The sequence below is a fragment of the Rhinolophus ferrumequinum genome, chromosome 4 (genome assembly GCF_004115265.2).
Source record: "Rhinolophus ferrumequinum isolate MPI-CBG mRhiFer1 chromosome 4, mRhiFer1_v1.p, whole genome shotgun sequence".
Taxonomy (NCBI): Eukaryota; Metazoa; Chordata; class Mammalia; order Chiroptera; family Rhinolophidae; genus Rhinolophus; species Rhinolophus ferrumequinum.
In genome coordinates, this window is record NC_046287.1 from 43,798,865 (window position 1) to 43,814,490 (window position 15,626).

The 15,626-nt window shown below is 36.1% G+C and overlaps 1 protein-coding gene across 1 annotated transcript in view; it reads left to right on the top strand.

Annotated features, from left to right (window-relative positions):
* The window catches only part of IPO5 (importin 5), a 39,805-nt gene extending 24,433 nt beyond the window's left edge, over positions 1 to 15,372 (top strand). Inside the window, exons 14-26 of the mRNA XM_033104429.1 lie at positions 2,209 to 2,427; positions 3,504 to 3,587; positions 5,205 to 5,337; positions 5,421 to 5,542; positions 6,681 to 6,777; positions 7,899 to 8,071; positions 9,034 to 9,145; positions 9,235 to 9,290; positions 10,282 to 10,404; positions 11,325 to 11,544; positions 12,173 to 12,401; positions 13,784 to 13,925; positions 14,570 to 15,372. Coding sequence (XP_032960320.1) covers positions 2,209 to 2,427; positions 3,504 to 3,587; positions 5,205 to 5,337; positions 5,421 to 5,542; positions 6,681 to 6,777; positions 7,899 to 8,071; positions 9,034 to 9,145; positions 9,235 to 9,290; positions 10,282 to 10,404; positions 11,325 to 11,544; positions 12,173 to 12,401; positions 13,784 to 13,925; positions 14,570 to 14,656 — 1,797 coding nt within the window. The 3' untranslated portion in view covers positions 14,657 to 15,372. The remainder of the gene's footprint in view (positions 1 to 2,208; positions 2,428 to 3,503; positions 3,588 to 5,204; positions 5,338 to 5,420; positions 5,543 to 6,680; positions 6,778 to 7,898; positions 8,072 to 9,033; positions 9,146 to 9,234; positions 9,291 to 10,281; positions 10,405 to 11,324; positions 11,545 to 12,172; positions 12,402 to 13,783; positions 13,926 to 14,569) is intronic.
* The last annotated feature ends 254 nt before the right edge of the window (positions 15,373 to 15,626 follow it).

The following is a 15,626-nucleotide window of genomic DNA, read 5'->3' on the forward strand; positions in this document are numbered from 1 at the left end:
GGGAATCGAACCGCAGCCTTCGAAGTTAGGAGCATGGAGCTCCAACTACCTGAGCCACCAGGCCGGCCCCCAGTTTGAATTTTAAAAGATGAAAGAGAAGGAAGTAAAAATATTGACCATTCTTCTAACCTGGGTGACAAATAGAAGATGTGAAAAAGGGTATTCTTTTTGCTTTAAATATGTTGAGTTTTTTAAATAAGACCTGGCCATCGAAATAGAAGATGGTTTATAGTTGTAGCTTAAGTAAGAGACAACCTAAAAACAATTGAATAGTAGTACAGCAGTATATGAGAGAAAGATGGAGGTAAGAAAGGCAAAGATTGAGGCCCAGTTGTCAAATACAATAAAAATAAATACAATAAAAATAAATCACTATTGTGAAATGAAATGAAATGAATAAAAAACGACATACAAAATTAAAGCATTTTTACTATTGTAGTCAACAGATATAAAGGCACTGTCAAATTGCTGTAAAAGTTTCTGTCATTCAATTCCTGTAGTAGTTCATAAACCACACTTTGCATCTGACTGATTTAAAGAAGAACAAGGAAGAAAATGAGGTACAGTATCTCAGAAGGCAAAGAAAGGGATTTGAGACAAAAGGATGGTGTTAAGTGTCAGATAACAGCAGAATAGGAGTATGATTAAAGGGACACGAGTGTATCTGAAGACAGGAAGAAGATGTAGACCCAAGTTGAAGGCAGGTTGGTTGGTTGGTTGGTTAGTTAAATCAGGAATAGATGGATGAAACATGATTTTACAAGTAGATTTGAGTAGAGGGCTGAAGTGCAAAGAGTCTGTATCCTACCCTTCCCCCAGAGGGACAATGTGTGAGATACTTAAAGACTGAAGGACGGAGTTGCTGAGATGGGATGGGAGGAGGGTGAAGTATGTGAGCAAGAGTTGTGTGAAGAGAGGGTAGCCGAAGAAGGACATTCCTTTGAGATCAGAGACAGGTCAAGATATTAAATACAAAGCACATGCCGAGATGCAAAGGAGGGGGATAACAACGTCTTAAAGGTGTGAACTCATAGCACAAGGTGAGGAGCTCTGCTGAGAGTGTGGTTGTAGATGATGAGAATGAAAAAAATCAGGAGTAGTTACTAGGTTAAGTATTCATGTGAATCCACAAGGAATTATAAAATAATATTGCCAGGTGATAGCATGAGCCCAGCTACAAATACCCAGTTAGTATTTGTCACTAGCCAAGTCAGAGAATACTGTAGGTCTTTGGTTGCAGGAGAAAGGGTGGCTCATCTGTTTTACCAAGACAGAAATGGGAGAAAGGCCACCTGTGTATCATTAGTTACAGCTTCTGGGGAGAGTCAGATTAGAAGATAAAGGAATGGATCCAAGAGGGAATTTTCTCCATAACATAGTAGGACAGCATAAAATATATAGTAAATAGTGGGAATAAATGAGGAAAATGAGTAAGGGTATGCATTAAGCTTGATGGATACAAATTCAATTTTTTTTTTTTTTTTAAGATTTTATTGGGGAAGGGGAACAGAACTTTATTGGGGAACAGTGTGTACTTCCAGGACTTATTTTTCCAACTCAAGTTGTTGTCCTTTCAGTCTTAGTTGTGGAGGGCGCAGCTCGGTCCAGGTCCAGTTGCCGTTGCTAGTTGCAGGGGGCACAGCCCACCATCCCTTACAGGAGACGAACAGGCAACCTTGTGGTTGAGAGGATGCGCTCCAACCAACTGAGCCATCCGGGAGCTCAGTGGCAGCTCAGCTCAAGGTGCCATGTTCAATCTTAGTTGCAGGGGGCGCTGCCCACCATCCCTTGTGGGACTCGAGGAGTTGAACCAGCACCCTTGTGGTTGAGAGCCCACTGGCCCACGTGGGAATTGAACCGTCAGCCTTCGGAGTTAGGAGCATGGAGCTCTAACCGCCTGAGCCACCGGGCCGGCCCCAAAAATTTTTAAAGGAGTCAAATTTGTGCTGAAGGACTAGCTGTGCTTTGAGATAAAGCAAAAGTAAGGCATGTTAACTAGGTTAACAGAAGAGAAAGACGATCCCACATAAATAGTTCAATAGATTCTTAAATTTGCTCCAAAACCTAGTCTCCATTCTGGCTGCTGGAGAGTGGTCTCAGCTTGCTGTTTCAAAATAGTGTTTGGGAAAAGCCTTCAGGAACATGAAGGGAGTGTTTCTTCTCGTTTCTCATTTACATAATTTATTTTGTGTGTCTTCCTTCTCCTAGTTGATTCAAAAAGGTACCAAGTTAGTTTTGGAACAAGTTGTGACATCTATCGCATCAGTTGCAGATACTGCAGAGGAAAAATTTGTCCCCTACTATGACTTATTTATGCCATCACTAAAGCACATTGTTGAGAATGCAGTTCAAAAAGAACTGAGACTTCTCAGAGGAAAAACTATTGAATGCATCAGTCTCATTGGTCTGGCTGTTGGGAAGGAAAAAGTAAGTGATTTGTAGTATGTTGGACTTAACTATGTAATTTGGCTATGGAGGCATTGAGGCTACAAGAGAGTTTTTTCATTCTGGTAAATGGTTTTCTGGAGGCTTATTTTTTTCCATCATCTTACTGTCACATTACTCATATTTCATATGTAAATAAGTTTTTGTCTTCATTTTTTCATTGTTAATATTAAGGTTTTTTCTTAACTCAGTTATGCTCTTGAAACCTCCCCCTTTCCCTACCACATGTACAGTCTATCTCTTGGGAGGCATGTGAAGTTCAAGATCCATATGTTTAGTTTCACCCATTTAAACATGCTTGGAAACATTCCAGTTACTTTCCTGTTAATTTAAAAAGCATTAAGTATCCTAAGAGAGATCTGTATACATATAGCTTTTCAGAAAATAATTAGCAAGGACCATTGGACATTGTTTTTCTTCCCAGCCAATATCTCAGCATTGTTAAAGCTAATCCAAAAGGAGTTCCTCTGTCATCAACCCCTAATGTTCTGATTCTCAGAACTAACATCATAGAACCTCTCAGTCTGGTCTCCAAAACCAGCATCGCTATTAACTTATGAATTGTTTTCTGTGGGACACTGAGAACCTACCCAGTAAAACATTTTTATGTTCCATACTCTCTATGTGGCGGTCAAACTATTTTTGAAACACTGCCTGCTTATCCGATGGAGATTGCCAGAACCACACAGAATTAAATGAAGATCATGTAGTTGTATGGAGCAGTCCAAAGTTTTCTTTCTGGATTTTGATTGTCTTTTTACTGCTAGAAATACATAAATCATAGACCAGAACTTGATGTCATTAGAAATATCCTTATACTGCAGTTAACTTTGACCTTCACTGGGAAGTATGTTTTTCTAGATAGAGCCCTAAGTCTATTGTAATATAGATGAAAAATTTTCAATATAATACTTTCATCTGAGGGGTTATGATCCATGTAGGAAATGTAATAGATCCTTTGGGGAAGTTTTGTTATTACATGAGAAACAATAAGTACCTCTCTGATCTGATGTACACGAGAAATGTTGGTGTTGATTTTGCCAAATATTTTCTTCAAGTTCATGCAAGATGCATCAGATGTGATGCAACTGTTGTTGAAGACCCAGACAGACTTCAGTGATATGGAAGATGATGACCCTCAGGTAAAGCAGCCATCACACATTCGCATTGACCCGTTTGGGAGTTGTGGATAGTGCAAGGCTAAATGTACTAAAAAAAGGAAATTAAGTAATAGGCTTTTGGAGATACTAACTCGTGGTTTTAGAGACATTCTTCACTGGTTTGACTATTTCTCATGACATTTTTCCTCATTTTGTTGTAGTTGCTCCTTCTCTTCCAACTCTCAAGGTTTTGCCACTCTTCAGGGTTCTCTCCTAGGCCCTCATCTCCTCACTCCCCTTGAGCAATGAGTGTCATTTACACACAATCATGGCTTCGGTTTTCTCTATATGCTTGTGACTTCCAGATCTTTCTTTGAATTCAATGTTCATTTATTCATTTACTCTAGACATCTACATTTGGATGTCTCTTGGTCCTTTGAATGCTACATGATTTCCCTCTCGTCAAAAGAAATAAATACAGAAACCTAACAATTTTAGAACATGCCATGCTCTCCTCTCTATGAATAAACAAACATTTCTTTAACTTAGAAAGAACCCTCCCCCATTCAACCTGGCTAACTCCTGCTCATATTTCACGTCCTGTTCAAGTTTCAATGGTGGGTATTTATGACATTGTTGTAATAATTGTAATAATCATCAATGTCCTACTCTTAATAGTATTCACAATGCCTAACATAAAACAGGCACTCAAATAATTGTTTAATTAAATTTTGACTTTATACAGCCACACTAAATTGTTTCCCATGCACTTAAAATTGTGAGGGTTTTTGTTTTTTAATTAGGAGGGGGGAATGTGTGCATGTAAGATACCCTGTTTCCCTGAAAATAAGACCTAGCCGGACAGTCAGCTCTAATGCGTCTTTTGGAGCAAAAATTAATACAAGACCCGGTATTATATTATGTTATATTATATTAATGTTATTATATTACATTATACCAGTCTTACAGTAAAATAAAGACTGGGTCTTGTATTAATTTTTGCTCCAAAAGAAACATTAGAGCTGATTGTCTGGAGAAACACAGTATATAGAAAGATATCTGGGAATAAAAATCACTTTCTGAGTTACAGAGATGATGAATTAGAACCAGATTCTCTGTAGGTAGTTTGCAGATAATTAAATATATATAAACACAGTAGGAGAAGAGGTGTCTTAAATGACCCAGCCATTTACACAGAAAATTACTATAGCCAGGAGAAAGGGATGTTTTGTTTCTTGGGTATTAATAAATGTTTAATGAATGGAATACTAGGCAGTGGGGATACAAAGTCAAATAAAATATTTCTGCCTTCAAGAAAATTAGTGCCTAGGAGTTGATATGTTTAAGTGGGTTTTATTTATGTGATTCAGATGATAATAGATTACTTCTTGAAAGCAAAAAAAATAGATACAGTCCCGGTCTTTGTCTTTTGCCTCACCTGCTATCTGTATTTCAGTGTAGAAGTTCACAGTGATTTTGTTACTGTTTCTGAACATTTTAAGTGTATGACCTGAGAAAATGTACTTATTAAAGTACCATGAATGTAAACTGAACAGTTTCTGTGAAATAGGGAAATGGCTTTCTTTATCATGTGTTATTTACCTATTGCTTACCTATTGCTTTAAAATTAGTTTTAATTTAATTTTAATTTTTCCGCAGATATCTTACATGATCTCAGCATGGGCCAGAATGTGCAAAATCCTTGGAAAAGAATTTCAGCAGTACCTTCCAGTGGTTATGGGCCCTTTGATGAAGACAGCTTCGATTAAGCCTGAAGTAGCCCTTTTAGATAGTAGGTGTCTTCATGAAGACAGCGGTTATAAAATTTCACTGTTATTAATTTTAACATGAATTTGTTTTTTTCCCTGTTAAAAGCCCAAGACATGGAGAATATGAGTGATGATGATGGTTGGGAATTTGTGAACCTTGGCGACCAGCAAAGTTTTGGTATTAAAACTGCAGGATTGGAAGAAAAGTCAACTGCTTGTCAGATGCTGGTAAGTGATAATAACGTTTAAACTTTGTTTTACAACTTCTTATAATAAATTTATATACATTTGATAGGAGTGCTTTTCATAGATGCTGAAGAAATTATTTTGAAGAGCAGGAATATGTTCTTCAAAAAAATGTAGAAACCTTTTCACCCAATGTTTCTATTTCTGGATTTCCATCCTAGAGAAACTATGTGGATAAAGCCTTTTATTATCAGTGCTGTTTCTAATAACAACAACAAAATAATGGCCTGAATGCCTGTTATTAGGAAGGTGATCAGTAATTACAGTCCCTTGGAGTATGACACAGCTATTATAAATTCACACAGGGCAAGGATTTTGTGTTTTGTGCTTAGTGTATATAGTAAATGGCCGAGGAATAGTTTTTGAATGAATAAACAGAAATGTACTCATGATATTAAAAATAAAACCAGGATGATTTCAGTTGTGTAAATAAACGTGGTAATATGATGATCTCTTATGGTGTTATGGGGGGGGTGTGTGTTTAAGTTCTCTTAGTTTTTCGTTGTTTTTCTTTATGAGCATGTTATAGACAGTGAGGGATATTTTTTTTAAATATTTACTGCTTATAGTTTGTAAACATTTGGATTAAAGTGTCTTTCAACTGGAGAGCAAATATAAATGTAACATCTTTAAACAAATCTTAATATAGTGGGAGAGAATAAAGAAACTATTTTTAAAACATTTTTTTCTCTCACTATTTAAATAGTGATTTTTTAAAATTACAGAATAACATAAGCCCGTTGGCTGTAGATTTACAAAGTGATATGCTACAATTAAGTTTTCAGGTTTTTTATATCTTTTTAGTTGTGATATATTTTGTTTGAGATATTTTCAGGGTGTTAAAACTTGTGCTGAATTCTCCCACACACAGGACATAAAAAATACGTAGAATTCCAGATTTTGAATGACAATATATACTATAGTCATTTAATGGGTCTTTCCCATTTCACTTTTTTTTTTCAGTAGTTAAAAGACTAATTTGACAGTCCTACATGCAACTTTAAATGTAATTCTAATCAGGATACAACATTCTGTGGTTCTTATGATTTTGCTTTTTTTTAATAAAAATACCTGTAAGCTAACATGGATATTGAGTTCTTTTTCAATACTTTGGTTTCAGGTTTGCTATGCTAAGGAGTTAAAGGAAGGCTTTGTGGAATACACCGAACAGGTTGTCAAACTGATGGTCCCTTTACTGAAATTTTATTTCCACGATGATATCCTATACGTTTTGAATGCAAAACGTGTCTAGTTTTAGTTAATTGTAGCTTGTTCAAGTATTATTAGACTTTGTGTTAACTGAAGGTTACCATCACCATTATTGTTTGTGTTTACACTATAGTTTCAGGTTACAAACTTGGTTGTTTGCATTTGCCTTTGTTTCCTTTGTGCCCAAAACATGAAAAAGAAAGTTATTGTCCAGTTTACCATTTTCTGTGGACCACTGAAGGATTTTAAGGATTGGTATTTTATTGGCAAATATGTACAATTGTATATAATTGTTTTCCCAAATATTTTTTGACAATGTTAAGAAAGTAAGATCTTTTTAAGAGATTAGAAATTCACTGATACTTAAGTTTCTGTAGTACGGAATCCTACATTTCAAATGTGGATAGCACCTTTGCGGAGAAACATCTCGGTAAATCTGCATATTGAATATCTTCCTCCACAACATAGTAGTAGTAGTAATTAATACTGTAGATACATGTTTGCCTTTACACACACACACACACACACACACACACACACAATTTTATAGATGGGTTAAAAAAGGACAGTTCCACAGAGTGGTAGAGCGTAAACCCAAACCCAGATGTACCTGCCCTCCAGATCCCCTTGTTGTGGTTTCTCATGCCGTATCCAGCAGTGGCGTCCGTTACAAAAGACAGCTTTTGCCCAGAGACACTTCCCATGATGCAAGAGGACAAAGCAGAATCGTTTTTAAGAGGAAGTCTCCAGACATTATTTTACAAATGGTATTAGATAGGGAGAAGCAACTTAATGTTTATTGAAAATGAAAAAGGCTAGTACGGGAAGAGATCCAAGGGTCCCAGGTCTTTTAACAGTGATTTTTATGTTTTTGGGTTACATTTAGAGACTCATGTTGTAGGTGACAGAAAATACAAGAGGTATATCTTATGAGCAGGGAGACTTCTATTTTTATACACACGTTATATTTAACACAAGTTCTTGAATAGCAGTCTTAGATAAACAGAATTTGGATAAACAAACGTTGCCTAGCACTCCTGTTAACTCTGTGAGCACTTTAACATTTAAGTAAACAAAATGATAGGACAGTCTTTTGAGGATAGTGATTACAGTTCCTTAACAATAAAACGTGTTCGAGTGGCAGCAGCAGAATCCATGCCTCTTCTTTTGGAATGTGCAAGAGTTCGTGGTCCTGAATATCTCACACAGATGTGGCATTTTATGTGTGATGCTCTAATCAAGGCCATTGGCACAGAACCAGATTCAGATGTCCTCTCAGAAATAATGCATTCTTTTGCAAAGGTAAATATTTTTCTCTTAAAGATATGTATAAAAGTGTGTGTTCATTTATTAGTTTTGCTAAATATGTTGGGGAATTTTTGCTATAACAAACTTTTTTAAATAAAAACGTTCAGTTTTTAATTTAATATTTTGTTGTCATATTTTTGTGTTTTAAGAGTAGTTTGTATTCCAGTCTTGATTAGTTTCTACAATCGTTTACCTATAATCCAACTTCAGAAGCTTGGGTATCATCTCCAACTCTTGTCTAGTTTTCTGTTCTAGTCTCTCCTAAATTCCTCTGTGTTTTTGTTCCCATTGCCTTACCTCTGTGCTGGTGAAATAGCCTGACTTGGTCTATTCCAGAAGTCGCTCTTTTCTTTTCCTCCCAGTTCATTCTCCTTTTCTCAAGCATTAACTTGCTCTTTATTTGAGTCCCTCACCTTCACATATTCTTGGTCACCCCCCGATTGCTCACAGGTTACCCTGCAATTTGGTTTAAAAGTTCTTCAGCATCTTTATTTGTCCCCATTTATACTCCTGCAGTTCAAAATTTCTTCTGTTTATCCAAAGAATGCATGCTTCCATACTTCTGCCCATGTCATCCCCTCTGCCTATGATGCCGTACCAGGGCAGACTTACCCTTTCTCCAGTGCTATCTATATAGAGAGTATGTATGTAGTAATTGAGCTCATTAGAAGCTGCTTAGTCTGGTCCATCTTTGAATCCTCAGCACCTAGCATAATGCATGGAACTTAAAATATGCCTAGGACAACTTTAAAAGAAAAATGTTTTTTAAATTCTTCTCTTTAAAATACTGGCATGGTAACAAATACAAACCAAGGGTATCTACTCATTTAATCATTACTCTTCCAGGGTACTGAGTTGTGTTAATTTTTCTCATGTGATTCTTAATGAAGTTTTTCTTTCGACTCTTCAAAACCTATAAATCTTAGGGTTGCTTTCTTTCTTCAACTTCATTTTAGTGCGTTGAAGTAATGGGAGATGGATGCCTTAATAATGAACACTTTGAAGAATTGGGAGGTATACTGAAAGCTAAACTCGAAGAACATTTTAAAAATCAAGAATTGCGGCAAGGTAAGTTGTGTTTATGCTTTTATTTCTGAATGTAATCCTAGACCATTTTGGCAGCCATTTAAAAGGACATTTATTTGGGTGTGTTTTAGTTAAAAGACAAGATGAAGACTATGATGAACAGGTGGAAGAGTCACTACAAGATGAGGTAAATTTCCCTTCAGAACTTAATTTACATGACTCTGCGTCTGGGAGATTTTTAAATGCCTAAGTTTCCAATTCATCTAGCATGTCATTTTGATGTGATTATTAGTAATTTTTAGCAGAAGATTTGGACATGTATTTGTCCTTCAGTTAGAGAGTAAGTAATTTGAAATTAGTGTTCATTTTGTTGCAAATACCTCACACATAAAAGTACTTTGGAGTTCACCTAGTATTTTTTTTACACACTCCTCACAGCTGTTTGTATATAGTGGTGCTTTCAGTCTTTTAAAGATTCTTGGACTCAAATTCAGATAGATGTTAAGGGACTGCATAAAGCCACACACAGTTGAGGACCTAGGACTTTCTGTAGGTCTGCCAGACCTTTCTGTAACAGCTATCTTTCTACTGGGCAACAGAATAATGCAGATTTCCTTCTAGTAAATAGTATACAGGCAGTGGTTAGTAGAATAATTCTTCACCTTGTTACTCTCCTCCTCAAACCACTTGACGCCATCAAACATATTTCAATTGTATATTGGGGCTCCAGAATATGTGGCATGTGGCCACCCTGGAACCACTGCTGACTTGTGCAGGCCATCCCAGTTGTCTGCAGGTACTCGCACTGCCACCAAAGTTGTTCACAGGGATAAGGGGGAAGTAACTGACACTGCATCTCCCCATGGTCCCGCTCTAAAATTAGAACACTTTGTTTCAGAACTTTGAAATTTGGCATAATTTTTCAGTCATACATTTTTTTAATTATATACCAAGAAAAATCTGCAGTAAGTGCAGTACTTGGCACAGACCTTGTCTTTCCATAGGTAGGTGAGAGACATGACACCCAATCATTGAGTCTTTGGATTATTGCTATGACCTTAAGAAAGTGATGAGAAATTTAATTTTCCACATTTCTTAGATTTTTAAAAAATAAATATTACTGTTAATAATAGTGGAGATACTTTTTATTACGTATGGGTGTGTTTGTTTTGTTCTAGGATGATAATGATATTTATATTCTGACCAAAGTGTCAGACATTTTACACTCAATATTCAGTAGCTACAAAGAAAAGGTGTTACCATGGTTTGAACAACTGCTTCCGTTAATTGTCAACTTAATTGTAAGTATTGTCTCTCTTTGACAGTTATTTTAGATAATTGACGTAATTCTTTCATTGCAGCATTTGAAAATGGACACTTTCAAGTTAAAATGGATCTTAGAAATCAGTTTTTTACTGTGCATCTTTAATTTGATCAAGTTTATTGCCGTGGATATTTTCTCACTTGATAATATGCTTAAAGTTTGCTAATTGGGTTTTCAATAGTTCGGTTAAATCATAATATGTTCTAAAGACATACAAGTGATTTTTCATTATTTTAGATTATGTTTGCCCTGCTAAATTAATAAATGAAAACAGTGATTATATTTTTTTGCAATGGATCCTATAGAATTTAGTTACAATTCTTGTTGTGTACAACCAGTAATTATTGTTGTGTACAACCAGTAATTATAGATTCTGGATGGTGACCTTATGTGTTGTTTTTTAAATATATTCTAAATTAAAAGCAGTTGTCAGATGTTTGTCTTTTTTTTTTGGCTTTCTATTTTGTATTTTATTGTATTTAGTAGTGTAGGCCATTTTTAAAAGATTTAGGCACATAGGACATAGCCTCTTGAATCAATAATATAAAAGAAGATCTTCACAGCTTTTATTATTTTTGGTGTTTTTTAAATACAGCATTACCATTATCTTTTTTATAAAGTAAGTGTTTGTACACTGCTACTATTGTCAGTTCTTCCTGGTACGTGTTAATGGCAGTTTGTGGAATTCTGTTAACAGTTCACACGAGTCTCAAACCTATACTTATTTAAATCTATGAAGTACTTTGAGGATTGTTACTCACAAGAAGTGATTGTTACTAGTTGTTTTTCCTGTGTCTGTCAGGAATATCTATGTAAGCAGTCTGTAGTGAATATTTATTTCTTTACATTCTTTATGTACTCTAGTATTCAAATCTTAAAAGAGCATCTCTTTTGTAGTGTCCGCATAGACCATGGCCAGACAGACAGTGGGGATTGTGCATCTTTGATGATGTTATAGAACACTGTAGTCCAGCCTCATTTAAATATGCAGAATATTTCTTAAGGCCAATGCTCCAATATGTATGTGACAACAGCCCAGAAGTCAGGCAAGCAGCTGCATATGGCCTGGGAGTCATGGCACAGTATGGTGGAGATAACTATCGTCCTTTCTGTACAGGTACTGATGTTTATTTGGTTACATACATTTCCTTCCAGGCATCCCTTTTGTCCCTATCGCATTCTCTCTTCCACACACCAAACATCTACCTATTTCTGCTTTATTCTCTTTTCCTTTTTCAAACACTCCATCTGTGGCACATAGGAATTTATCATCTTTATTTTCATAGAAATGGAAATGAAATCTGAGTGGAATCAGAACCGAATCAGAGCCTCCCTACCCCAGTCTTCCAGGGTGCAGTTCATTTTCGGTTGGGGGAGGTATATTACAGCCCTAACATAGGACTTTTAAAACACACCAGGGTTCCTGTAAGTTAAGCACAGGAATATTAGGTAACTAGGTGGCTTTTAAAGCTTAAGTACCCTGAGGTGATCAGGAGGGTAAATCTGGAGGCTACTAATTTCTTGGGGTCTCTAAGTCAGTACCTGGCTAGTGTTCGTAACTCTGCTGGGACAGTCTCCCTTTCATTACTGGTCTGTGATTCTGTAGCCAAGAAGACAAAACAGTCTTTACACTTTAACATTTCTTCACCAGAACCCATAATTGAACCAAAGGTAAAAGAAATATTTATGTTTACTTGCATGAAAATGTGAGCTTTAACTGGCCTTTTCCCAAATGCTTATTTTAGAAGCACTGCCCCTGCTGGTAAGAGTTATTCAGTCTGCCGATTCTAAGACCAAAGAAAATGTCAATGCTACCGAGAACTGCATCTCAGCAGTAGGGAAAATTATGAAGTTCAAGCCCGACTGTGTGAATGTGGAAGAAGTCCTACCGCACTGGTTGTCTTGGCTTCCACTACATGAAGATAAAGAAGAAGCTGTTCAGACTTTCAGTTATCTGTGTGACCTGATTGAAAGGTAAGAACAAGGTTCTCCCTTTCCTTCCCTTCACAGGAAACCGTGCTTCCTGTGCCCCGCCCTCAGGTGCACAGCTTTGCAACAGTGCTCTCGCCATCACTCATGTTGAGAAACCACACCACGGTTAAGATTGCTTCATAATCTGGTTTGCGTTGTTCCTTATGGAATTAACTTCAATGGGTAAGGCATTCCAGAACAATGTTTTAAGAAGCTTTCCTTTTAATGTTTTGTCTCCCACCCTATTTATTTTATTTATTTAGCTTTAGGTTTTTTGTTTTTTTATTTCAGTTTTACTGAGATGTAATTGCCATTATCATTTATTAGAATGAGGTTGAAGTACATTGTTAATACCATTATTTTGCCCTCTGAAATCCTGGCTTTTTTTTTGGATTCGGGAACCAGTGGTACTGGGAAGTATAGCAGACAGGCGATCAAGTTCTGGCGCTGGGCCCTGCATCATTATTGTTTTGTGCCCAGGAGGAAATCTAAGAATCGCAACAACCTGGAGGCTGTAGAAGCTATCAGAACAAAGATGTGTTGTTTGGTGGTCTGTTTTTCTAAGTCCAAGTTCCTCTTAGTATTAGTCAGATCCAGGCCCTGTCACTATTAATTACTTGCTTTTAGTTCATGAATTAATCGAAGGGCTATAACCATTCTTGTCCTGGAGTTTGTAGACATGGACCAGTGGGCATATTCCTTCATGCCTGTAAGTTCACATTCACACAAATACTGTGTTTGAGTCTTCCCACTGAGCACATCATTCAGGAATATAACAGCCATCCTGGAGACTACACGCTCCTTGCCTGCTTCTGTCTCTGAAGGGACCAGTTCTCCATCGTGCTGTTTGATAATCACCCTCAGAAATGACTACTCTAGAATTCTGCTTAAATTCACTCTTACATTTCTTTTCATTAAACTTGCCTAGAGGTTGTTTACTGGCTTATTCTTGAAATGCCCAAATATCATTTTGAACTTCATATTTATTGTAGGAACCATTTTGCAGTATCTAAATGAAACTTGTGTTAGGCTGTTATTCTTGTTAATATCTTGTTTGTTTGTTTTTTTAATAAGTTACATTATTTTTAAAGCACTTAGGGCATTCTATTGTTTGGCTCTTAAAACAGCTTTGAGAGTGAGCCAAGTGGTTTTTCTAATTTACATGGGAAGAAACTGAAGAGCTAATAAGTAAAATTAACTGGTTTTCCTCCTGAATTTTTAAAAGGCAGTTGATTTTAGTGAATGCATAATCACTTTATAAAAATCGTATGACAAAATTAAATGTTGGAGGGAGAGTGTAGGAAACTGAGTGCTTGAGTGATTCTCCTTATAATTTTCATTTATAATAGTTTTCTTCTCTTTTTTCCTTCTCTTTCTTTTGTCAGTAATCACCCAATTGTTCTTGGCCCAAACAATACCAATCTGCCCAAAATATTTAGTATAATTGCAGAAGGAGAAATGCATGAGGCAATTAAACATGAAGATCCTTGTGCCAAACGTCTGGCTAATGTAGTTCGCCAAGTACAGGTAAGCTGATTTATTTAAATTAGGGAAAGGGAAATAAAACTGTTGTTTGTTTTTTGTGCCTTTTTTCCCCCCATATTCTTTATTAGAAGGGAATAGAAATCTAATGTGCTAAGGAAATTTTATTTTTATATTCTCTTGTCTCCAAGCCTCAACATGACTATACTTAATATAATATATATATGTTCTCATTATTTATTAGAACTAAACCTTTGTCTTAAATTTGAGACATTTTGAATCTTCTGATTGGTGCTTAGCACAACTCATTGTGTATAAATTTGCATATCTGAAGAAAATAGATGCACCTGGTCTCAATAAATAAGAAGTGGGTTGCATATTTTTAGTGCTATAAACATTATATTTTAAATGGTTTTTACTCCCTAAGTTCATGTGTTGATTACTTGAATGTGTCAGCTATCTCGTATAGCTTTATCAGTGCAAAAATGAAGAAAACTTACTGTAAATGCAATAAACTTTAAAGAAATAAACAGATTTGCATTTACAGTGATCCTCATCAAACTAATCTACTTCGAAAGAAAGTATTTTGGCTTTATTACCATCTACCTAACAATAATTATTAAAATACTTCCAAATGACCATTTCACTGAATCTAAATCTGTGAAAATGTTTTTTCTGTTTTTCCCTAGACTTCTGGAGGATTGTGGACTGAATGCATAGCACAGCTCAGTCCTGAGCAGCAGGCGGCCATCCAGGAGCTCCTGAACTCTGCTTGAAGGGCCTTACTACCATCATCAGAAAACTAACTACAAATAAACGTTTACCCTTTCGTTTAGGTTTCGTTGTTTGTTTTTGAGCAAAAGAGAACGGTAGAGTTGTGTGTAGGCCATTCTTCTCCAAAGCCACAACAGCAGGAAGACAAGCACTGGGTTTCAGAATGGTGTTTCAATGGATTTTATCAGACCACTGAAGAAGTTCCCTACAGTAGCACTGAAGAGTATTTTTCTATTGGTATAACCCACCATGTGAAGGTGAAAGGGAAATGAAATTAATTTTTCTCATCAGACATAAGGAAATTTAAGACAAAACAGCTTTAAGATTTGTTACTCAAAATAGATGTGTGTTAAAACAAATTGCTGTACACCTAGTGTTAATTCTATTGGAGTGTGAGTTTTTTTGTAGGGTAGAAGGAAGCCTACCCAGCAAACTAGTAGATCCAAAAATTGAAAAAAAGCTGAAGACAAAAATACAAGCATGATGTCATATTTGATGTCACTTTCGGTTCTTTTACCCAGAAGGCTTATGTGGTGACTTAGTTTGGAAAGCTTTTCAGCTTCCAGCCCTTGAATGTGAAGTGTCGTTGGCATGTCTGGCAGTAGTCTCATTCACTCCTCAATAAACAACATTGAAATACAAAAAAAGTTGGTGTAAAAATTCCGTACTGTCTGGCTTGGATTCATTTAATGTTTTTAATATAAGAATAATTAATATTTTTTTAAAGTAATAACTATGGCTCTGAATGTGTTCTTCCCCAAATATTTTCCTTGTGCAATTCAAATTTGAAAGCATCTAGTTTTTACCATATTTCACTTTAATTTAAGCTAAGTTATGATACACCTACTTCGTTCACCGTTGGTGTCCTTTTAAAACTAGGATTGTTCTGGTTAAATAAAGATTTGGCTTAGTATTTTCATTGCAAATTGTAATTGCTATACAGTCACACGCAACTTTTAATTTTATGAGAAG